Source organism: Cervus elaphus, chromosome 15, assembly GCF_910594005.1.
Source record: "Cervus elaphus chromosome 15, mCerEla1.1, whole genome shotgun sequence".
Classification (NCBI taxonomy): Eukaryota; Metazoa; Chordata; class Mammalia; order Artiodactyla; family Cervidae; genus Cervus; species Cervus elaphus.
Window position 1 is genome coordinate 66427108 of NC_057829.1, and position 24793 is coordinate 66451900.

Consider the following 24793-nt stretch of genomic DNA (forward strand, 5'->3'; position numbering starts at 1 on the left):
GCCACCCGGCTTGTGATTGGTCCAGAGGGAGGGCGTGAGGGCGGGGCGAGGGGAGGTTCCCGGACGGAGGCCAGAAGTGCATCCTGGCCTGGCTGCCAAAGCGCGCTGCTTCTGGAAGCAGCTGTGTCAGTGCGTTTCTCCCGGGACCAGGTAAGGCTCTTGAGAGGAGGCCTCCTGCAACATCTACCTGTGCCAGGTTTTATTCCCTACAGCCCAGGAGGGAATTTGCGTTTCTGTCCTGACTCTGCCCAGGCGAGGCTGCAGCGCGGGCTGGGCTTCCACCTGCCAAAGCCACGTGGCAAGAGAAGGAGCTACCTGTGGACCTCTATGGCCTCCAGTACCTTCGTGTGCCAGGCTGAGGAACGGGGGCGTCATGGGTTGCGCACCCGTCTCCACACATCTGTGTTAGAATCCGGGCTGGAGGAGTCCTCGTGGTGGGAGGCTGCCTACAGGAGGGCAAGAAGCTGCCTGAGGACTGGCCGTGAGGGCTGGGATGAGCTGATCGCTTACGGGGGTGAAAGGCGTTTGGGATGGATGGCTTTGCTGAACTAAGTTGGCAGGGTCGGTGCGCCGCCTGCAGCCCTGAAGGAGGCAAAAATGGGCCTCCACTTCTAGGCAAGAAAGAGTGAGAGAGATTCTGGGTGCTATTTCCCACCCCTTCCCCGTGCAGAGGACAGGAAGAAGAGTTACCATATTTGTGCCAGGTCCTAGTCTATACTCTGGAGACACAGCAGGGGGCTCAATCTGCCCTCATGGAAGTTACATCCTTCCTAGTGAGATGCTTTTCATACAAGATTTCATTTCATTCTCACAGCCCTAGAAATTGGTTATTTAAAGGGTTAAGAGTGGGGACTTGAATCCAGTACTTTCTGACTCTTGAGGAATTATTATTTTTGGCCGCTCCTTGCGTGGCATGTGGGGATCTTTGCTCCCCAACCAGGGATTGAACCTGTGCCGTTGCAGTGGAAGCAGAGTCTTAACCACTGGAATGCCTGGAAAGTCCCTGGGCTTAGCTATTGTTAATAGTTTCCTCCAGGTTTTGGGCTTTGCTGCTTTTAAGACCAGCAGGTTTTCAGCCTAGTTAAGATCCTTGGAATGAAGGCAGATTTTCCCTGAATGGTTCTTAACAATTTATGTATTCAAGTCAAGTTTCCACCTATCTCTAGCCTGCTGGTTCTTCTGTGAAAAAGGCAAAGCAGACTTCTTTTCCGAAATTGCTTGGAGTCTAACATCATGGCTGCCAGGGAGTCATTTGATTGTACATAGGCATATACTACCAGGGTCTGCTGGTTTAATTATTAGTCTCATTCTCCGAGTTGAGCTAGGTAGCCTTGACACCAGCCCTTGACTTCTCAGTGGACTTTGTGTTTTGAACTGCTTGAGTCTTTGACTGCCTTGATCTTCCTCTGATGGGAGTACCAGCGATGATGTTTTGTTTTTTTCCCCTAGTAGGGGATTCAAATAGATCTTGGGTGCTTCCCCGCCCTTGCAAAAGGACACTCTAGAAGAGTTTGGAAAGCCTGTTTCCCAAACTCTGATACTGTCTGCTTGAGAAAATCAGCTCTCCCTGGAAGGACGAGCATTGCTTAAGGAGAGTTAGTAGGTTATATAATTTTTAAAATATTTTCCCTTCTTCCCTCCCTTTCTCTCTTTCTTGAGACAAGCACCTTTTAATGGATAAGAGGACCCATCTAGGTGACTCTAAGCCTTGTGACTTTGTGGTCTCTCTCTCTCTTTTTTTTGTCCACTCTGCACTGCCCCATTGGCAGTGAAGGGTGGAGTCCTAACCGTTGGACCGTCAAGGAATTCCTGTCTAAGCCTTATAACCTTGGGAAAATACGGCTCTAGCTGTTATCAGATTTTTGGATAAATAAGACTACATCTGTTTCCTGCTCACATTTGTATCTGCCACAGTGTAGGACTATGTGTGCCATAAACGCTCACCACGCTAGCTCAATGCATGGGAACCTCGTTGGCATCAGTTTCTCCATCTGTAAGCTGAGATCTTGGATCCCTAATGTTTTTGAGCTGTGACATTCTCTAATCCTGGAAGGAAAGGGAAGTATTGGTCAGTCACCTGTTTGATTTCCACCTCTCCCCCATTCCCTGTAGTGGAACCCTGGATATCATAGTCACCTTTTTAGGAAGTATTAGATATGGCTTGTGTAGGAGGACGGAGTGTAACTGCTGAAAACTCAGCGACCAGTAGGACTCAGTATAGGAGGGGTAGACAGTTTGCAGCTTCATGAAACAAAGCTTGTTCTTACTTTTGTAACAAAGGCAGGTTCTGAGTTTGACAAAAAAAGAAAAGATGTGGGGGACATCCTTGATGTCTGGAGAACCCAAGAATAAGTCGGAATGCATTCCGTGCAGGCAGTAAGTGTTTTTAGAGGGCAGATGAGGACTATAGCATGCACCTTACGTCTGTCAGGGGAGGCAGATTTTACACTGATAAACATCAAGAAAGTGACAATTACAAAAGTCCCTCGTGCTGCAAATGAGGACAAGATACTATGGGATTATGTAACCGAAGGGCTTGAGTTTGCCCTTAAGGAATCACAGAACTGTCCCCTTGGGGGCCAATGGAATGGGAAAAAATGTTAAGACATAGAATTTAGATTTTTTTTTTCCTTTTATGTTTTACGTAAGACAGGACAAGGATGTTCCTTGGTAATGAAGGCAAAGATTCTTGCATGACTTAGCAAATGATTACACATTCATGGTAGAAGTGCTTTCACTGCGAAAGAAAGAGGATTTTCCAATGTTGGATTGTTCAGTTGAGAGTGGAGAGGGATGGCCGAGAAGTGTGTGTGTTGTGTGTGTGTGTGTGTGTGTGTGTTGAAGGGGAGGCATAACATTGGGACTGTCTCCATCTGGTGCAAGTGTGGGGCTCTATAAGCCAAGGCTTACTGTTTTTCCTTCCTCTAGAATAAAGGGGAACTCTTTCCCCCTCCTGGCTTCAGCTGGGACTGGGTGAAATGCCTTTGGTCTTTGGACCAGCCCCCCTGCAGGAGCCATGTCAGCCTGTCCTTAAAGGACAGAGCCTGGAGCTTCTCCTGGGCTCTGGTAGGTGTGAGAGGGGGACGTGTCCCCCACCTTAACAGTCTAAAAGTTGATGTCTGCTTTCGCTCTACCTCATCTGTTGGCTGCTTCTGCCTGCTCCCTCTCTAGTTGTGCTCAGATTTTTGATGGGTTACCTCTTAAATATAGTGGTCTTCCTGGGTATTTCCTTGGATCACTGCTCTTCCCAGTCTGCAATTTCTCATTTGAAAACTTTATCTTAAACCACCCCCATGTTGCTCCCTCCCTGTTTTACTTCTAACCCTGGTCTCCATGCTGGGTTTTAAGCCCAAATATCCAATTGCTGACTGACTGGACCTCTTCTTTAGCAAATACTCGAGTTACTTTGCTGGGCATTGAGGCAACAGTGGTGAGCAACATGGACACGACTCCTGCTTTAAGGAGCTAATGGCCTAGTGGGGGACGGTGGGCATTAATTCAGGTAAAACCAGACTATCACACATGGCATGGCTCTGAAGGACAAGTACAGAGCCAGGAGCTCATAGCAGTGCATGCGAGGGAGGAAGGGCTCCTTCAGAGACTTCTCTGAGTGAAGGTTTCAACCAAGATCTGAGGGGTGGGTAGGTGCTTGTCATTCACACTCTCTGCAGAGCAAAAGGCTACTTTTGGAGGAGGGCAGGGGAGTCCTTGAGATTATTTGCTAATGCACCTGCTTTTAAGGCTGCTATTTATTCTGAGGTGACTTTGCTGTAACTTCCCTTGCAGCTGTAATAACCCATGGGTCTTTACTGAGGTAGTGTCTTGAGTGGAAGTTCCCTTTCATTCTACTATATAATATAAAACATTTATTCTTTATTAGGTCTATGGCTTCCGTCAGCAATATGTTTCCTTCCTCTAATGGGAAATCCTGGCTTTGTTTGCTCAAGTCTGTGAGTGCCTTGGATCTACATGATTGTATAACTCAAGAAGATAGCTTTTATTTTTTAATTATTTTCTTTTGGCCACACTACGTGGCATGCGGGATCTGGGTTCTCCAACCAAGGATCGAACTCGCACCCCCTGCAGTGCAAGTGTGAAGTCTTAAACTGGACCACCAGGGAAGTCCACCTAGCTTTTTTTTTAAAAAAAACATGTTAACCACTATCATTTTCACTTTATATACTTTGGCACTGAATTATTACAAAAATTACTTCTGTAACTTAAAAGTTTTCAGAATGAGAAAAACAAATGGCCAAAAACATGAATAGATGCTTAATCTCATTAAGAATCAAGAAAATACAGTTTAGGAGCTTCTCTGATGGTCCAGTGGTTTAGATTCTGTACTTCCACTGCAGGGGGCACAGGTTCGATTCCTAGTAAGGGAACTGAGATCCAACATGTTGCACAGTGCTGCCAAAAAATTTTTTTTTAATAAATTTAAAAAAGAAATATAAATGAAAATGACAATATTATTTCTGCCCATCATATTGGAAAGGAAGAAAAGATTTATTTATCCATTTTGGTAAAAGTTTGACTAAAGGAGCATTATCATATACACCTGGTGGAAAAATCAATTTGAATTATATTTATAAAGATTTCATTTAAAACATGTACGTCCTTTGATCTGGCAATTTCACTTCTAGAAATCTTTTTTTTTTTTTTTTTAAGAGATCTATCTTAAAGGTATAGTTGTGGCATTTCCCTGATGGTCCAGTGGTTAAGACTACACTTCCAATTCAGGGGGTGCAGATTTGATCCCTGGTCCGGGAGGGAACTAAGGGGTTTCCCAGGGGGTGCTAGTGGTAAAGAACCTGCCTGCCAGTGCAGGAGACATAAGAGATGCAGATTTGATCCCTGGGTCTGGAAGACTCCCTGGAGGAGGGCATGGCAACCCATTCAATATTCTTACCTGCAGAGTCCCACAGACAGAGGAGCCTGGTGGGTTACAGGTCATGGGGTTGCAAAGAGTCGGACATGACTGAAGCAACTTAGCACGCATACCAGGGAACTAAGATCCCACATGATGCAGTCAAAAAAAAAAAAAGATATAGTTGCCATATACACAAAATAATGTGTATAAGGATATTGTCAGCAGTGAAAAATTGAGAATAACCCAGATGTCTACCAAAGGATGAAATTAAGGCACATGGAATAGTATGTAATAATTAAAGAGTGAGATGGAGCTGTATATATAAAATGGAGAATTCTCTAAGATGCGAAGCAAAAAAGTAAGTTGTGTATCAGTGCCGGTTAGTTTATTGCTCCTTAGCTCCAAATCTACCCTTCTTCATCGGGTCTTGTGATCCTGGACGTTGTAAACCTTTTTCCTTTGTCCTCCGGTATGATTTTAAGCTCTACCAGTAGAGGGCGCTGGAGGAGCACCGATGAGAAAGGGGTAGTCTTCCCGGTGCCTGGGTGCTTGCCTCCTGTCAAGTTTCAACAACACCCTACCTGGCAGCTTCCGGTTGAGTTCCCTCAGCATCCCGGTGCGCAGCTTCCCAGAATCTCAGTGGCTTCCTGGTGAGTTTCATCAGCCCTCCGACTCAGCGTTCCAGGTCATCCAGTTTCCTGCCTGCCAGCCCTTCAGGGAGCAGCACCTCAGCAAACTTTGAAGAAGACTGCCAAGGCGTGCCTGTGAACTTGTAATTCAATATATATGGAAGATTCTCAGGTGATTTTTTTTTCCAAGAAAAAAAGACAAATGATATAGAAGTTAAGTCTCAAAATTATTCCTTAAGAAAACAAACAAAAACAGATGAGCAGGTATTATTTAGTGAAGAGGGAGAGGAAGAGCCTCCTGGACCGGCATTTGCAAAGGAGAAGCATGAGGACTTCCCTGGTGGCTCACACGGTAAAGTGTCTGCCTACTGCAGGAGACCCGGGTTCAGTCCCTGGGTTGGGAAGATCTCTTGGAGAAGGAAATGGCAACTCACCCCAGTATTCTGGCCTGGAAAATCACATGGACGGAGGAGCCTGGTAGGCTACAGTCCATGGGGTCGCAGAGTTGGACACGACTGAGCAACTTCACTTTCAGAGACAGATGGCAGCCTCTTGCGTTTGAGGAAGTCTCGTAGCACTTGAAACGCAACATGAGGAAACTCTAACTCAATGTTTTCTCCCTTAAAGCCAGTTTTTCTGTATTCTCAGCATGTTACTGTCCCAGTCAGAAACCCTATCACTCTAGGTATTGTGATGGCCAGAGGAACTCACCAGGACTCCCTCTCTGTTCTGCTTCCAGTTTGAGGGGCTGCTGAGGGAGTGTTATAGCCACGCTTTCTGGGAAACAAACTCACTCAGAAGGACAATGCAGATAGTGGAGTGCAGTTTATTACGCCGGTGGGCCCAAGGCAGAGTCTCCTCTTAGCCAAGGACCCCGACCAGCATTTGTGAAAATCTTTTATACCCCATGTGTATGATATGTACGTGTCCAAACCCACTACCCCAATTCCCTTGAGACTTACATAAACAAAGGAAGGGTAAATACAACTACAATAACCCCATCATTCACGTGTTATGTGTTCAAACAGTCAATAATCAATAAGCCCGCAGTTATATTCCAAATAGTTAATAACTGATAAGCCTGTGCTTACATTCTGATAGATAGTGTCCGGAGGCAGGGGTGATTAGTGTCTGTTTTCTCTTAGGTGATGAGTGACCTGGATATGATCTTCAAGGTTCCCCTGTCCGGAGGGGGTCTTATCCTTCCATTGTCGTTCCCACAGGCACTAAGCAGAGAATTCAGAGTCCACTGGAGAGGTGGCTGAGCACGATCAGCACAGACAGGCCTGAGATGGAGTCCAGGCCCTATGAATTCCTTCTTCATTCCCCTCTCTTGATGCTCTTAGTTTCCGTAACGAGCATCATTCATTGAGATATATTGTACCTTAGCCCTCCTGCCACCCACATGAGAGAATGTTATCAACCTCTGTGTCACAAAATTCACAAGGCATTGTAGGAAGCAGGGCCCACAGAGCAGTATGATTAAGATTACTATAACAACAGTTACAATGGTTTTCCACCAGTCTCCCTTTACCCAGGAGAGGACTGAAGTCCAAAAGGGAATATTTTCATTAGACATGGCTTTCACTTGATTTTGCATATCCTCCAAGGCAGTAGATACATTTCCAGACAGGTCAGGGATGTACACGCAACATTCGACTTTAATTACGGTGCAAGTCCTTCCTTGGGCTGCTGTGAGTATGTCTAATGCCATCCTATTTTGAATTACTGCCTTCCTCATCTGAATTTGTTCCTTGTTCAAAGCTTGAATGGCTTTTGTACTGTCTAAGAGGGCCTGTTTAGTGAAATTAGTTAAGGCCTCTACCTTAACCATGATATCCGTTGTCCCTACAGAGGGTACAAACAAGGCAGCAAGATAGTCATACCATTGGAACACAGATTGTGTCCATCTTGCATGCAGATAAGGCAGGTTTACTGGAGGCTGGTGTAGGCTAGGCTTAATTCTGCCATGGGCAAAAGCAAATCCTAATGTGCAATGCCCCACCCAGCCAACTGGTAACCATGGCCATAAGTTAAACCCACAGAGCCACTGGGTCCCATTGGGGGCTACCCAGCGGATTCCAGGATTATATTTCCAGTCGGAACCAGGCCACTGAACAGACTGATTGGGGTGATAGGTAATTTCCAAGATTTGCTTACATTGTTCAAGGGACAAATAACCCATATATTTTAATTCTTTTGGGTCTAGGGGGTGGTCTCCAAATCCAACTTTCTGTTCTTTTTGTTCCCAGCAAATAGTAGCAGGGGTAATCAACTGTCCTTTCTCAGGAGTCATCCAGAAATATTCATCTCAGACCTGGTAGTATTGCTCAAGGTACCGGGAGGCCTGTCCCCCTTTTGTTAAGGGAGCCCTTTTCCTCTTTAATTTTCATATATGAGGTATAAGCCTTTGTTATCTCCATAAGGCTGGTGTTCATGTTAAAAGTAACCCTATGTCCCTGGCCCATTGATGGCTTCTTCTTATACCAGGAGAGCAAAGAAAGGTTATGGTTGGTGAGAGAGAGGAACGGAGTGGCGATCCCCACCAGGGGAGTCTGTCCATTACTGACAGGGGCATAGCCCCACATACCCAACAGTTGGCAGAGTTGTGGCCCACGAGATGAAGACGTTGTCCTGTGCAGGAGCAGTGGTCAGGTTCAGAATTGCATTGGTGAGGCCGAGCAGCAGGAGTCGTTTACCCAGCTCCATCCTGTAGAGGGCTCGTCCGGGACCTCGTTTTCTTCTTCCTCCTCAGAATGATCTTGGTTTCCCGTGGGTCAGTGGGGTCCTTCTGGGTGGTCCACTTGGCGTCCTCCGGGTCAGTGTGGTATGCCTTCTTTGCTCTGGTGTGATGGATCAAGGGACAATACCTGCAACTTTAACTGCAGTAGGGGTAGTTAGAATAACATAAGGGCCCTTTCACCAAAGGGCTAGCAAATCATGTTCCCAATCTTTGACCCATACTTAGTCACCAAGTGTAAACTCATGAATCTGTTCCCCAAGGGGGAATGGCACCCTTTCTTGTACAAACTTAGTTACCCGATTTATTACCTTACCCAGTTCCATCTGCTGTGAAATCCTATCCCCCTTACCTGAGGCAAATTTGTTGACACCTGTTTTATTATGGGAGGAGGCCTCCCATACACAATTTCGTATGGAGAATAGCCTTGGGACTGTGGGGTCATCCTGAGTCTGAGCAGAGCCATCGGAAGCAAGTCCACTCAGGAGCAGTCAGTCTCTCTGATCCACTTGGAGAGTCTCTTTAAGTGTCCGGTTGGTTCATTCCACTATCTCAGAACTCTGGGCCTATATGCAGTGTGCAGTTTCCATTTGATGTTAAAAGTTTTGCTTACTTGTTGTACTAAATCAGCTGCGAAAGCCGGGCCATTGCCTGATCCAGTGCTAGTAGGAAATCCAAATCTGGGAACCATTTCCCTAAGCAGGCACCAGGCTACTTCTGATGCTCTTTCAGTCCAGGTAGGAAAAGCTTTTACCTATCTCAAGAATGCACATGTCATGACCAGCAGGTAATGGTAGTGTTGGTGAGGTTTCATTTCAGTGAAGTCCACTCCCAGGTGTTCAAGGGGCAGTGTGCCTTTCAGCTGAATACCCAGAGGATTTTGTCTGAATACCCGAGAGGCAGTATTAACCTGTGAGCAGGCAGCATGGCCTAGGTGGGTCGCTTGGTGTGTTTGGCTTACCAGAGTGTGTGCCAGCTCCTCCGGTACCAATAATTTGTCACTTGACAATTCCCACCATCTCTTTTCAGTCTTGATGGCCCCTTCTGCTCTGGCTAACCCAACAGCTGTTGTCCTTGTTTTATCAGGCTAGTGCCATCAGTATATAGGACCCAATTAGGGTCTGGAACCTTGAGCCCTTTTTTAAAACAAACCCCAGATACCTTACCTCCTCTTTGTAGATTGTGCCTTCTTTTTCAACACCCGGTAACCTGCTTCCATCAACAGCTGGAGCAGTGCATTTGTCCCTTTCCAGCATTTTTCCTTGGTCTCAGGCAGCCAGCAGCAGTTCATCCCCGTATTGTAGGAGCTGACATCCATACTCTTCCGGATGGAATGAGTCCAGATCAGAAGCCAAGGCTTCCCCAAAGATGGCTGTGGAGTTAGCCTTTGTTATCTGGTGCTCCCGACTGAATCTTCCCATTCAAAGGCAATGATGGGCTGTAATGCTGGGGTGAGGTGTATGCAGAAGAAGGCATCCTTGAGATCTAGGCAAGTGTAAATGTTAGTCCTCGGTGGGAGGAGGCTAAGCAAGGTATAGGGGTTTGGAACAGTGGGGTGTAAAGTCACAGTAGCCTGGTTGACTAGCCTGAGATCTTGTACAGGCCTACAGTCCTGTCCTCCTTCCCTTTTGACTGGCAGGATTGGCGTACTCCAAGCCGACTGGCACTCTACTAGAATGCCTGTTTGTTTCAATCTGTTGATGTAGGGCAATATGCCGGTTCAGGCTCCATCCATAGCGGGTACCGGCGCCCTCTAACCAGAATGGTACCTGGTTTGAGTTCCATTATCACTGGGGCGTGATGTTCAGCCAGCCTGGGGGGAGGGGGGCGTTGTCTTCCACCCAGACCTCAGGGAACAATTGAGTTAGCTCTCTCTTGCTCTTTCGGCCCACCCAGCTCTGCCTTCAGGGGCTCATGCAACCTCCACTCATCTTGGGTTGGCACTGAGAGAGAGGGCAAATAAGTCACAGTCCGTCCAGAAGGTGGGCCTCTCCTCAGGGGAGAAAGTCACCTGTGCTCCTAGTTTGGAGAGCAAGTCTCCTCCCAACAGGGGTACTGGGCACTCAGGAATGTAGAGGAATTCATGAATCACTTGGTGCCCCCCCATCTGACATTTTCTGGGCTGGCAAAATGATTTAATCATCTCTTCTCCCAACACCCCAGTTACAGCGGTAGTCTTTTTGGACAGTGGTGCCACAGGTTTTGTTACTACCGACAGTTCTGCTCCTGTATCCACCATGAAGTCAATGTTTTGGTCCCCCACTTTTACGGTTACCATGGGCTCTCAGGGACCAGATATCTGAGCCCTGGCAGCCCTAGTTAATTTCCAAGTCAGCAAGCCCCCAAACTGCGGGAGCTTCCTCTTCTTTCCTTGCCTTAGGGCATTCATTCTTCCAGTGGCCAAAAGCTTGCACCAGGCACAATGGTTTGGCTGTAACGGGGACCGGGGCCTCCCTTGGGACCAGTTGAAGGACTGTCCTGTCCCTGGGGCAGAGGTTTTCCGGAGGGCCCGAGATAGACTTTTCCAGAGCAGCAGCTAGCACTGTAAGTCTCTTGTCTGTTCTCTTTTATTCCCTGCGGCTCTCTGGCGGAGCGCAGTCTCTGCTTAATTCCAACATCTCCCTCCCCCTCTTGTCAGTACTCACCGGGAGAGGCGGGTATAGCTTGGGCGGTTCGGTTGGAGCCGGATCCTGGAAGTGTTGGCCAGAGGCTTCTGTCACCGGGATCGGAGCCTGCCCAAACGGCGGCTCTACGAACTCCGGGAAAGCTGGCGGAGGAGCAGTGGCTGTTGCAGAAACTTCACCTGGCCCTGGATCGGGCATTAAGGCGGCCTCCGGTCCTGGTGAAGCACTGGGAGGCAGGCGTGTCATTATCCAGCATGGGGGAGGGGTCAGGTCATCCCCGTCCAAATCCTGTAGAATTTCCTTTTTTATCATCAGTCAATTTTTGTGCCATTAATATTTTTCCCTTTCCCTTCTGGATACAGAACCTTGTCCAAGTAGGAGGGTCTCAAGCTAACCCTAGCCATGAGTCAATAGATGGGTATTGAACCAGGTGTCCTGGCTCTCCTGTGACTACTGTATAGATTGCTTCCATTATTTTTAAGGTCACGGTGTTCTCTGGTGGCCATCCTGCTCCCATAGGGGTCCATTCGACCTCACAGAGTATGTGGAGGCAGTTAGGCTTCATCTTCACCCCATAGTCTCCTCCTAATCCCTTCTTTAAATTTTTAATCATGCACTCCAATACAGTTGCCTTAGATTCACTTTCCCCCATCTTGCTTACCTTCTCAGACCTTCTACTTTTTCTTTTCATTCTGTCTACGAAGTTCTCAGTACCCTATGTACTTCTGATATTTCCACTCAGTGACACTTAAATTGCCATTCTGCCTCCTTCCTAATTGGGGTGAGAAGAGCCTTACCTGCCAGATCCCAGAGGGAGAAGGGGGATCAGCGTATCTTCACCTGCCAGTCAGCACAGCTGAACCAGAACATCACATGGTCCAAGACTGTTTCTCCCTTAAAGTCCACTCTGCCTTGGTGGGCTTGATCAGGTGCGGATGAAAACACAGATGGGTTAAATATCTCATGTCCCAGGCCATCTCCGGAAAAGCCAATTCATACTCACTTCTGTATCCCCCTCCTTCTAGCCTAACAATTCCGAGGGGGTCAAGAATTTCACAGCAGACGGGACACCTCCTGGGGGAGGGCAGAATACGAGCATACAAGGACCAGTTTCTTATCCTAAAAAATCCCCTGGCGATCGCTTGGTAATAATTTTCCCCGAGACGGCGTGGACACACCTCCTAAATGTCCTTCACAAATTTCCTTCCTAAACCCTATCACGCTCGTCGACTTGTGTACCAAGCAATCGCCACCTGCCTATTCCAGGCTCCTGTGGGTCCCCACTCCTTCTAGTCCCTCCCAGGGGGGTGATCAGGCCCCATCTTCCACCCTGCTGGGTGGGTTCCTCCTCACCTGAGCGCTCAGTTTCCCTGCTGCCGTCCACTACCTGCTGACGTGAAAGGTCCAGGCGTTGAAAAGCAGAATCCTTCCAGAGGGGCGAGGCGCCTTCCCCCCTCTAGGAGATTCAAGCTACAAAGCCTGGGGGTGGCCTCAAATGAGACCTGTCTCCTCAAAGCGAGGAGTTTCCTGGCCCATGCACCAAATGTTATAGCCACGCTTTCTGGGAAACAAACTCACTCAGGACAATGCAGATAGTGGAGTGCAGTTTATTACGCCGGTGGGCCCAAGGCAGAGTCTCCTCTTAGCCAAGGACCCCGACCAGCATTTGTGAAAATCTTTTATACCCCATGTGTATGATATGTACGTGTCCAAACCCACTACCCCAATTCCCTTGAGACTTACATAAACAAAGGAAGGGTAAATACAACTACAATAACCCCATCATTCACGTGTTATGTGTTCAAACAGTCAATAATCAATAAGCCCGCAGTTATATTCCAAATAGTTAATAACTGATAAGCCTGTGCTTACATTCTGATAGATAGTGTCCGGAGGCAGGGGTGATTAGTGTCTGTTTTCTCTTAGGTGATGAGTGACCTGGATATGATCTTCAAGGTTCCCCTGTCCGGAGGGGGTCTTATCCTTCCATTGTCGTTCCCACAGGCACTAAGCAGAGAGTTCAGAGTCCACTGGAGAGGTGGCCGAGCACGATCAGCACAGACAGGCCTGAGATGGAGTCCAGGCCCTATGAATTCCTTCTTCAGGAGAAGTAGTCACTTTGTAATATCCACAGGCCTTCTTTTGGTTATTAGACCAAAGGCTGATTCACATACTGTGGAGAAGGGATCTTACAAATGTAATTAAAGTCCCTAATTGGTTGACTTTGAGTTAATCTAAGGGGAGATTATCCTGGGTGGCCTGATTTAATCAGATGGAATCCTTTTAAAAAAGGGCTGGGCCCCCTCCAACCTGAGGTTAGGAATCCTAAGAGGTAGGTAGACAGACAGGTAGGTAGATCTCCTATTGATTCTGTTTCTGTGGTTGAGCTCTGACTGATAGAATTCCTGCTATACCCAATCACTTGGCACATCCTCAGATTTGGCTACTTTAAAAGCTTCTCTGCTTTTGGTCTTCCTTCCAGATCTGGTGCATCTGGGTTCACTTGAGCCCAATTTCTTCTTGCCTGGATTATTGGGGGGTTCCCTTCCAGCTGGTCTCAGCGTCCTCTGAGGTCTTGCCACACCCTGTTTACGTTCATGTAATTGCCTAGACTGTTCTTTCTAAACTACACATCTAATCTTATCACTCTTCCTGAAATTTGTTAGTGGCTTCCTGAAACTTCCAGGCAGAAGTTCAAAAGCCATAGCTTTTTTACATGACTATTTTTTTCTCCTCTCTGGCATATAGATCATACGTCTCTTGAAAATTTTTTTTAGTGGTTGCCCTAAAGTTTGCCGTATATATTTACAACTAGTCCAAGCCCACTTTCAAATTATACTGTCCCACATCACGGGTGGTCCAAGTACCTTAGAGTCTTCCCGGCTTCTCCATCCCATCTATTATAGCATTGTTGTCATTCCTTCTTTTTTTTTTTTAAGTAAAGATTTATTTATTTTATTTTTGGCTGCACTGGGTCTTTATTGCTGTGTACAGGCTTTCTCTGGTTGTGACAAGCGGGGGCTACTCTCTAGCTGTGGTGCGCTGACTCCTTATTGCCGCACCATTATGGAGCACGGGCTCTAAGGCATGTGGGCTCAGTAGTTAACAGCGCATGGGCTTAGTTGCCCCACAGCATGTTAGCAGGGATCCCCTTAGCAGGGATCGAACCTGTATCCTCTGCATTGGCAGGGGGACTTTTAACCACTGGACCACCAGGGAAACTCCCATTCAGTTTTTTAAAAATATGCATTTATTTATTTATTCAGCTGTACTGGGTCTTCATTGTGGCATGTGGATCTTTAGTTGCACCATGTGGGATCTTTAGTTGTGGCATTCAGGACTTTTCATTGTGAAATACAAACTCTTAGTGGCATGTGGGATCTAATTCCTGACCAGGAAACAAACACGGGCTTCCTGCCTTGGGAGCACAGGAGTCTTAGTCACTGGACCACCAGGGAAGACCCCCCATTTCCGTCTTTATCTGTGCCTGTTTCTACTTTCGATGTGATCCCATGTCTTTTCTCCTGCAGAATGATCTCTCCTACCTTCTGGGGCTTCACCCACATTCCACTTCTTTTGGGAAGCCCCCCCTTGATTTTTGTGACCCCGTCCCCAACTCAGCTTCCTCTTACCTTGTGCTTATCGTAGCCATCCGTGTTATCTGCTGTTCCACAGGTGGGCTCTTGTTCTCCAGTCAGACTCAGCTCTCCAAGGACAGACCCTGTATTATCCCTTTCCCCTTGCTTGCCCCCCGCATGATCATGCCCTGGGCTGGCCACTGGCAGGCACTCAGGAAACATTTGGTGTCCAGTGGCCCAGATGAGTGACAGTTCACTGGGCCCTTCCTGACCTGAGTGAGGCGATGCTAGTGGCTGGGGTAAGCTGTCTGTCTCCTATAGTGGGAGGTGCTCAGGGCCTTTGGGGAAGGTTTTGATTCGGGGGACAGTCCTCATTTCCCCTCTGTTCTGAAGTTCACAATTTTGTGTATGGGCAGGATGGAGGCTGACCTGTCTGACTTTAACATTGATGCCCCCCGTTGGGACCAATGCACTTTCCTGGGGCGGGTGAAGCACTTCTTCAATATCACGGACCCCCGCACAATCCTGGTACCAGAGCGGGAGCTGGACTGGGCCAAAGTGATGGTGGAGCAGAGCAGGTGAGCGGCTGGGGGATGGGCCAGGACAGCATCGGTGGGTGCCCTAGGGGACAGGTGGAAATGGAAGATGAGGGGATAGGCAGAGAGCTCAGGGAGGTGGGGGAACCAAGAGCAGGATGACTCAGGGCGGAGGTTGGGAGGTAATGCCCGCCTGTTGTCTTTGGGTGACAGGATGGGGACTGTGCCCCCGGGCACCCAGGTGGAGCAGCTTTTCTATGCTAAGAAGCTGTACGACTCAGCCTTCCACCCTGACACTGGGGACAAGATGAACGTCATTGGGCGGATGTCCTTCCAGGTCCCCGGCGGCATGATCATCACGGGCTTCATGCTCCAGTTCTACAGGTGCGACTGGGGAGCAAGGCAGTGCCACTTAGGCGCCACTTAGACCTGCTAGGGAGGGAGCCATAGTAGGATAATAGTAATAGCCATCTTTACTGATTCCTTACCGGATACCAGACACTGTGCTCAACTGTTCGCATATATCACCTCATTTAATCTCAGCAGCCCTACAGAGAGGTACTGTTTTCATCTTTATTTTACAGATGAAGAACTGCAGTTTTAGAGAGGTTATGTAACTTGCCCATGTGCACCAGCCAGGAAGTAGTGGTGCCTGGCTATATGAACTGAGGCAGTTCTCTCCAGGACACTCAATGACTGAACTCTTCTACTCCTTTAAAAAGTACTATTGAACAATGAATTTAGTGTATTTTTATAACATAATATCCAAAAAATTAAAAAATGGGAAGACACTTTCAGTCCAGTTGGAGAGAGACTTTCTCTGTTCCCCTTCCTCTTTTCCCTCCACCTCTTCCCTCCCTAACACATTCGGTTAGCCAATTGTTGAGCCAGACCTTGGGCCAGGTAGAAAGTAAAAGTGTTAATCGCTCAGCTGTGTCTGACTCTTTGTGACCTCATGGACTGTAGCTCACCAGGCTCCTCTGTCCATAGAATTCTCCACGCAAGAATACTGGAGTGGGTTGCCATGCCCTCTTCCAGGGGATCTTCCTGACCTGGGGATCAAACCTGGGTCTCCCACATTGCAGGCAGATTCTTTACTGTCTGAGCCACCAGTGAAGCCCACCCCTCAAGGAGCACCCAGTTTTGTTGAGACCAAGAAGGAAACAGTTACAGTCTAACTTGCCAAGTGGTAGGCTCGGGGCAGAATATGGGGTGGTGGGAGCAGACATCATAGAATGACTAACTGTGTCTCAGGAAGGACAGGGAAAGGGTCAGGAAGGTTCCAAGGAAGAAGAGATCTCTCCAGAGAGCAGGATTCAGCCGTATACCAAGAGGCTGGGGATGTGGATGTTCCAGGCAGAGGGGCAACCTGTGCAGAAGAGCAGGTACAGGAGACAGCATGGGAATGGCCTGGGGAGTGGCAGGTTTGATTGGTGTCCCCAAGCCCTCCTCCCATCCTCTTCCTGCCTCCCTCCGCCTCTCTCCTGGTAGGACAATGCCAGCAGTGATCTTCTGGCAGTGGGTGAACCAGTCTTTCAATGCCTTAGTCAACTACACCAACAGGAATGCGGCTTCCCCTACGTCGGTCAGGTAGGAGGCCTGAACCCCTGCTGTCTGTGTGGGCCTGGAGCTGTCTTCTTGCCTTGGGGGGAACAGCCCTTCTTAAGGGGTTCCAGGGCTGTCTGTCCTCCCTGGGTGGGGCCTGCCCTGGGTGGGTGACCAGGTCTCTCTTTTCAGGGTTTGGAAGTACTAGGTGGACTAGGAGAGTATCTTCTTCCTAGATGAATTCAACATTCACTCATTCATTCATGCTACCAATATGTCTAGAGTGTGTATTAGGTGTTGGACAGGGTCCTAGGGGCAGGGGATACATTTGAGTAAGATATGTGTGGTCTCTGGAGTTTAAGGTCTTTTTAGGAAAATAAGCATAATGGTCTCAGTCTGTGATAGCTGCCATTAAGGAAATAAACAGATGACATGCTGGAGAATGGCAGAAGGGCGTCTGTACAGGTAGGCTGGTCAGGGAAGTCCTTTCTGCAGAACTGATGTTTCAGCTGAGTTTTGAAAGGTAAGGATTTAGCCATGCAAGAGCCTGGGGAAAGATTCCCAGGAGAGGGAGTGGCAGCATGCAGAGGTTCTGAGCAGGCAGGCACTTGGTGTGTTTAATGTACTGAAAGGAGCATCTGAGTGAGATGGAGGGAGATCCCAAGCTGAAGCTGAGGTTTTCAGGCATGAAGCCACATTTCCAGCCTTTATCACTCAAGCTTTGGTCCTGCCCTCAGCCACCTGGAGTCCCCACTCCCAAACATCTCTCTCCTCCACTAGGCAGATGGCTGTTTCCTACATCACAGCCACAACCACCGCAGTGGCCACTGCTGTGGGCATGAACATGTTGACAAAGGTACAGTCTGGGGCTGCTATGGACATGGTGGTCACAAGGGGGCAGCAAAGTCCTAGGGAAAACTTTTTTTTCCCCAGGTATGGGTGGTTTCCCAGACTGGAAGAGTTGGGTTTGGGTCAGAGCCTAGCCAAGTAGTGGGAAGTTCAGCAGGGCTGTCCCACGTTGGTTTTTCTCCGGCCTTTGAGGGAATTTGGGTTCCCTGACTGGATGTCAGGATATGTGGCAGTAGTGAGGTCTGATTTCTTATTTTATCGTCCTAAAGCCCCTTCCACCGCCATCTTCCAGGGAGCTGACCTACTCCCCTTGTCCTCTTCCCCCACAGAGAGCCCCACCCCTGGTGGGCCGCTGGGTGCCCTTTGCCGCCGTGGCCGCAGCTAACTGTGTCAACATCCCCATGATGCGCCAGCAGTGAGTACAGGGATCCCTTTTCCTCCCTGTAAACCGCAAGGTCAGCAGGGACAGGGCAGGCGGCCAAGGCAATGGGTGGCTTTGGTGGCTGAGGTGGGGGTGGGGAGGGTGCATCCGAGGATCGGTGGCTCCAATAGTGATGGCTGCAGGAGTGGCAGGTGACCTGGGTTTTGTCTGTGATGAGTGCTGTGGGAGTCATTCTCTGGATGGATTTGGAGGTTTAGCATGGACCTGCGGGGTTTGGCACCAGCTCAAGTCCTTTCAACTACAACTGTATTTAAGTCGTGAACTTGGCCTACTTCCAGAGCCCTGGGGATGGCTCACAGAATGAAATGCAGCAGAGCGAGGTATCCGAAGATAAAACAGAACCAAGAAGCTCTGAGGGAAGCCAAAGGGGTAGATAGATGTTTTCCAGCTGCCAGGCTCTAAGCTTCACAGCAGGAAAGGGGAAAGGAGAAACCCACTGTGTCTCACAGCTCTTGTTCCTTGACTAGAGAAAGCAAAGATATTCCCCTGCCACAAAATTTAATGATGTAATCGATGTAAAGCACTCAAAATAGCACCTGGAATGTAATGTTAAGCATTAGCTACTGTTCCCACAGTTGCCATTGATGCCTTCCTGGTCATCACCGATGTCATGAGGCACATTTTCTTAGGACCAGTAGTCAATGGAAAGTGATCACAATCACCCTTGTAGAAAGAGCACACCGTAGAACAGCCGTGTGTGCTCTCTACTCGACTCCTCTTCCCCTCCCCCATCCAGTTGCTCCTTCCAACGAATGAATGAGTCCCCACCACCACCCACCTGGTCTTGGATGGAGTGCTGGCTTGAATATAACAGCCAGAGCGGCTCATGTTTGTGGATGGGTCATGGAGTCAGGCACTGGACCCAGCACTTGGCAGGCATCATCCCGTTTAATCCTCAACGAATCCTATAAAGTGGGCACGGTGATTATCCCCATTTTGCAGATGAGGGTAACTATGTCTTTAGAAGGACTAGGGAACTTGCTCAGGAGCATACACTTGCTCTGCAGCTTCCAGATCCAGCCTAGGCAGCCGGCACCTGGCACTTGCTCTCTGAGCCTTTCCCCTAGATATCTGCGGTATCACTCTCTGGAGTGGGGAAGGCCGCTCCAAGGGCCAGGCTGCAGGAGGTGGCTTCCTAGAGCTGGAATGCCCTGGCCCTGGTCCCCTGGTGTGTCACATCTCTGGCGGGCTTCCAACACACCCCTTTCCCGCGTCCAGCACCTCCTGTCTGTGTTTTAGGGAACTCATCCAGGGAATCTGTGTGAAGGACAGGAACCACAATGAGATCGGTCATTCCCGGGTGAGCAGAGGCCTGCCCTGGGGGTGGGGGGAGGGAGTTCCCTCTCAGACCCTGTCCTGTTCTTAGCACTCAGAGCAGGCCTGGGCTAAAAACCTTTTCCCTAGCGCCATCCTCCTTCCTCATCAGTCTTCCCTCCATATCTCTGTTCATGTCATTTCTGGTCCTGAAGCCATAAGAATGTGGCTGGGTGGGAGAGGGTCAGGTATGGTCACTTAACCCCTGACAGGTCCATCCCTTCCCCTTTACCAGCTCAGACTGACCGTGACTCTGACCCTGGCCCAGCCCTCTGATGCAGCCTGTGGACTCCGTATGAAGTCATAACTGACAGCTTACTTTTTTCTGTCCTCAGAGAGCTGCAGCCATAGGCATCACTCAAGTGGTTGTTTCTCGGATCACCATGGCAGCCCCTGGCATGAGTAAGAAGGGGAAGCCCTCCCATCCTGGGGGACCCTGGCTTATGTGATGGAGACCTCAGCCACACTTGGGGTGGGGGGTGGGACCCCAGCCTCTATAGGCATTCTTCTCAAACTGGTTTGCTTGAGTGTTGAGAGCCACTGGAGAGTCATACCGTAAATCCTGGAATGTCAGTTAATCAGAGATTTGGTGGAGAAAGTTGTTTTCATTTAACAAATATTTCTTAAGTTCCTTCAATGTGTTGGGGAGATAGTGGTAGAGAAAATAAGTTCCCTGCCCTGGTTTTGCCTCCAGCAGGGACAGGTTACAGAGCAGGATACAAAACATGCTTCAAAGATGGTTGGTTGTGAGAAGGGTGTTCTGGGCCCATGGTACCCATCCTCCTATGGTTATAGGACTGCAGGTCGAGGAGTCTGGGAAGCATCTTCTTCTGGTACTTGGGGGAGAAGTGGGTGTGGCCATTCCTATACATCCTTCTCCCCAATGAAAAGTATTTTCTGGAACTTCTGGGTAAGGAGGGGGAACCACTCAGTCTGTGATCTGACTTCAGAAGGGGAAGTGTCACAGCCTTTTCCCTGCCTCTTCCAGTTCTGCTGCCGGTCCTCATGGAAAGACTGGAGAAGCTGCGCTTCGTGCAGGTGAGTGGACTCTCCTTTGTACCTTCACTGCCCGGGGCCCCAACCACACCCGTGCTGGGGGTCCCTGACCCTCTCACCCTTCCATCTCGTTCCCATCCCCGCACTGCACTCCAGGAAGGCCCCTCCCAGTGTCCTGGCTGCCCGAATCTCAGCCTTGTCTGCTAAGAGCAAGGAGACTCCCACCTCCGCTGCAGAGCCAGGGTTTCCTGCTTGTGGGTTTCTAGCTGGCTTGCCGATGTGGGGTTCACCTCGAAGTATGTAAGTCCCACGTGGGTCTGTCTTTTGTCTTGTTTCTGCACAGAGAGTCCGGGTTCTGCACGCCCCTTTGCAGGTTCTGCTGTCCGGGTGCTTGTGAGTAACGTGTTTTCTCAGTTGGCGTCTGTGGTGGGGCACCCAAGATCTGTCTTCCTATGTCACCCATGTGGGAAGACATGTACTCCTTTACCTGACTTCAAAAGCACCCAGGCTTGAACACCTGTGGCCCCTCTGACTCGTCCCATCTTTCCAAGGGCGCTGTGCTGGCCCTGTGCACACACCAGGGTGTAAAGCAGAACCCTTGGGTGTCCTCCATCCCCAGGGTCTCCCCTCCAGCCTTAGGTCTGCAGTAGTTTTAGAGAAGAGACAAAAATGATAAGATCATACAACCACAAAAGAGAAATAAAAATTATGTGAAGTGACAGAGGGGTCAGCTCACACCAGTGGTGAATTTACACAGTATTACATGTCATCTGGGCTTCCCAGGTGGCACTAGTGGTGAAGGACCTGCCTGCCAATGCAGGAGACTTAAGAGATACGGGCTCAATCCCTGGGTCGGGAAGGTCCCCCAGAAGGGAGGGCATGGCAGCCCACTCCAGTATTCTTGCTTGGAGAATCCCATGGACAGAGGAGCCTGGTGGGCTACAGTCCATAGGATCGCAAAAAGCTGGACATGACTGAAGTGACTTAGCATGCACACGTCAGTTATACCTCAATATATCCGAATACAGTGAGACGTGAAAAATGACAGAGCCTGGGCCCGTCACGTGTCCCAGCCTCGCACAGGAGGAAAGCACCATGACTCCCGGCAGCGGTCTTAGGTGCCTGCCCTGGACTGGACAAGTCCCAGCATTCATCGTGCTTTGTGAGGCCATGAGCTAATGACCACAACCTAAGCTCGTGTGTATTGGATGTTTCCTGTGTGCCCCCACTGTGCTGATGTTTCCTGTCTATAATTTCACCTGATTCCCTGAGCCCTCGAGGTATACATACTGTCAGCGTCTCCTTTCCCAGATGAAGAGACTTGCCCAAGCATCTCTAGTTGGTAATTGCTGGAACTGAGATTGGATCCTTAATAAGTCTAACATTATGCTAGACTGTCTTCTTTTTTTTTTGGCTGTGCAGACTTTTCTCTAGTTGCAGTGAGCAGGGGCTACTCTCTAGTTGCAGTGCACAAGCTTCTCATGGCGGTGGCCCCTCTTGTTACGGAGCACGGGCTCTAGGCTGAGCGGGCTCCGTAGTTGCGACTCCTGGGCTCTAGAGCACAGACTCAGTAGTCAGAGGTGCATGGGCTTAGTTGTTCCAAGGCATGTAGGATCTTCCCATCAAGGACTGAACCCGTGTCTCCTATGTTGGCTGGCAGATTCTTTACCACTGAACCACCAGGGAAGTCCCCACAGACTGGCTTCTGCAAATTGATTTGCCACTGAGGGAATAGTTACCATGGGCTGGATGTGTCCCTTGTGTTACGTTGTTTAATCCTCACAGTAACCCTGCCCAGTAGGCACTCTTGCCTTCCCTCCCCTGGCTCAGAGGGAGCTTGCCCCAGATTGCACAGCTAAGAAGTGGCAGAGCTGGGACTTGAACCCAGGTCTATTAGATTCCCAGATTCTGTAAAATGTAGTCCTGGGCCCACATCCTCTGAGAACTTGAGAATAAAGATTCAAGCCCTTTCCTGGACCTACTAAATTAGCAATGCATTTGAGCAAGCTCCTAGAATTCCTTGTGTGCCCCATGAAGTTCCGGAGGCTCTGCCCTCATTGTTCTCCAACAGCCCGGGGGTTCAGCAAGTACAGGAGCCTGACCCTGAGTTCACACCCTCCTGCTTTCCCCGAACACCAGAGGGCACCTATGGTCATGAGCACCGCTGCTTACACTTCCTGGTGTCTCCATTCCCTTCTTCATCTGCTAGAATGGCAGGTGGGTGGGGGTGAGGGGTGCAGGGGGGCTGGTTTTATCCTGTGCTGGAGTAAATCTCCAGGTACCTAGAGACCAGAAGAAGGGTTGAAGGGAGAGAAACTTTGGGTTCAGCTCCCCCATCCTTTGGGGAATCTCAGCCACGGAGTGTGGATGAGTCTGTGAGATGCCAGACATCCCCTAATGCTTTGGTTTCTCCTTTCTTCCAGTCTCATCTTCATGGTGCCGGTGGCGTGTGGGCTGTTCCCGCAGCAATGGTATCAGCTGTTCATTACCTACTTGTTTTTACTGAATTGCCTGTCCCTGCTCTTGCTGACCTGCCTGCTGTCCTGAAGAAGAGGGAGGGGCAGGCAGGGCAGCATCTGTCCGGGGACAAGTGTGAACTCTGTAAGTGTGAACTCTGGGCCTCTTGACTCCAGGTGAATGGGAAACCAAAACAGAGCTCCAAGGGGCAGAGGGATTTTGCTCATTCCCAGTGGAGCACAGGCTGCCTTGGAAAGATGGTAGGGGAACAGTAAGAGACTTCCTGTCCCTGCTGGTTGAGTTGTTAGACCCATCTCCCATGGCTGGATTTGGTCTTTGAAATCGAACAAGAGGGTAGGTACTCATTCTGGCTGATGTTTGCCGGAGGGTGGATGCCTTGGACCTCTCAGCTTCCCTTGCGTGTCCTGGGAAGGGTGCAGGGGGTGGTTGAGAAGAGATGATGACAAAGGGAAAGGGAAGCATCAGATGGGTGTCGGGCGGGGGCAGGGTGGCGGAGAGGACTGACTCCAGGAGACCAGATGTAACCTGAATGGATACAGAGAAGATGCCCGTCTCCCTTCTCCTAGTACTCCCAGCTCAGTAGTCATCTACACCTCTCCTGTGTTCCAATCACCGTGCTTGTAATCTTGGAGAAGGTAGAAGTTTGGCACCAGGGAGAATGAAGTCAGAGCTCAACAGAAGTAAAAAGCCAAAAAGTAAAAAGCAACATACTGTGCCCTATAGAAGCCATTTGTAATTCTGATGGAAAAATGGGCAAGGGCTTCTTAGAGGTGGCAACTATGTTGGATTTTATCTCAGGGAAATTTGCTGTCCGTCCAGGGGGCAGGCTCATAACGCCCTTCTCTCTTCTCAGTGAATTACCGGTTTCCTATCTGGAACCTGAGCTCCAGGACACCATCAAGGCCAAGTACAGAGAACCTGTGCCTTATGTCTACTTCAATAAGGGCCTCTGAAGGCCTCACCCCAGCATGGACCAGTCCACATACCAGCTCACAGAGAACCTGTGTCTTATGTCTGCTTCAATAAGGGACTCTGAAGGCCTCACCCCAGCATGGACCAGTCCATACACCAGCTGTGGATTCCTGTGCCTCATTCCTCTTTGCCGACAGGGCCTGCAGGCCGGCGTGGATTCGGGGGCGAGGGGGTGCAGTGGGAGGATGCCTCATGCTTCTACCCAGGTACCTAAATTTATTGGACTCCAGAGGATAAAAGCGACCAAGGGGAGAGAGGCCAAGGCTTCTATCTGCTCTTCCTGAACCCCCATCTCCTAGACACCAGGAGCTGAGACCCCCTCGGGGAGAAGGTGCTAGGTCCTGAGGGTGACGCTCAAGTAAACCGTTTGGAATAAATTCAGAAACCTGAGATTCTGGTTCCAGCTGGGGTTGAGGAAGGGCCCCCTTTCTCTTCCTCCTCATCTGTTCTCAGTCAAGGGCACCCTCCCCGCCGGGAGGGGGGTGTGGTTCTGGCTCCCTCAGAAAGAGGGAGGGGAGAGGCTGGGTCACTTTGGACCTCCTCTTTGTTCTTGCCCACTCTCCTCCCCAGGGCCCCCTGGGCAGAAAGCTTCTTTGGGAGTCTTGCTAACCTTGAGAGTTTTTATCAGGCACCCAGGAGTTTTTAGTGCCAACCCTCTCCCCACTTCCCAAAAAACACAGGACACAGTGAGGCAGCAGAGTTTCATGGTGCTTCAGACCCTGTCTGTTGACACTGGCTTTGTTCTCCTAAAATCATTATCTGATTCTGCTTCTCTGTGTCTGAAAGATAAAACCACTGACTGGGTAAAAAGGGCATAGGTACGCATTAACTGCATGTTTCAGTGGGTATAATTTCCTGGCTGCCTCCCTTCCTCAGCCTGTTGGGTTAAACACCAAAGAAAGACTGGTGGGGACTGAATAGGAAAGGGAAGTTTTATTTGGACGCCTCTGAGAGGAAACCAACCAGGACCAAAGAGCCTTAAAGGACACACGGCCAAGTGTAGCCACTCTCCCTTCCCCGCCAGGGTGCTCTAGGTTATTTTGGAAGCCCCTGAGGGAGAGGGGGCTGCTGTAGCCAACCTGGGGCCAATGTCTTTATGAGTTTTGTCTAGTAGAATTTACTGACTGATCAAAGGGTATCACTGTGAATCGAATACATTTCTTGAAAGACCACAATGAACTGTCTGCACACTGAGTTAATAAAACCTAGATGGAAAGCAA

The 24793-nt window shown here is 49.3% G+C and overlaps 1 protein-coding gene across 8 annotated transcripts; it reads left to right on the forward strand.

The window, feature by feature from the left end:
* The first annotated feature begins 20 nt into the window (after positions 1-20).
* SFXN2 (sideroflexin 2) lies at positions 21-24793 on the forward strand. 8 transcript variants are annotated; one of them, XM_043925506.1, is made up of 13 exons: positions 41-150; positions 2929-3066; positions 14858-15019; positions 15191-15361; positions 16469-16567; positions 17303-17378; positions 17701-17786; positions 19053-19113; positions 19463-19529; positions 20116-20165; positions 20467-20516; positions 22547-22594; positions 23455-24793. In XM_043925506.1, the coding sequence occupies exons 3-13, from the start codon at positions 14859-14861 to the stop codon at positions 23552-23554; spliced, it is 969 nt and encodes a 322-aa protein (XP_043781441.1). In that variant the 5' UTR covers positions 41-150; positions 2929-3066; position 14858; the 3' UTR covers positions 23555-24793. The 8 variants fall into 8 exon arrangements, with proteins under 8 accessions (XP_043781440.1, XP_043781441.1, XP_043781445.1 ...); XM_043925510.1 differs by lacking the exon at positions 2929-3066 and adding an exon at positions 14539-14740 and having other exon boundaries at positions 136-150; XM_043925505.1 differs by lacking the exon at positions 2929-3066 and having other exon boundaries at positions 21-150.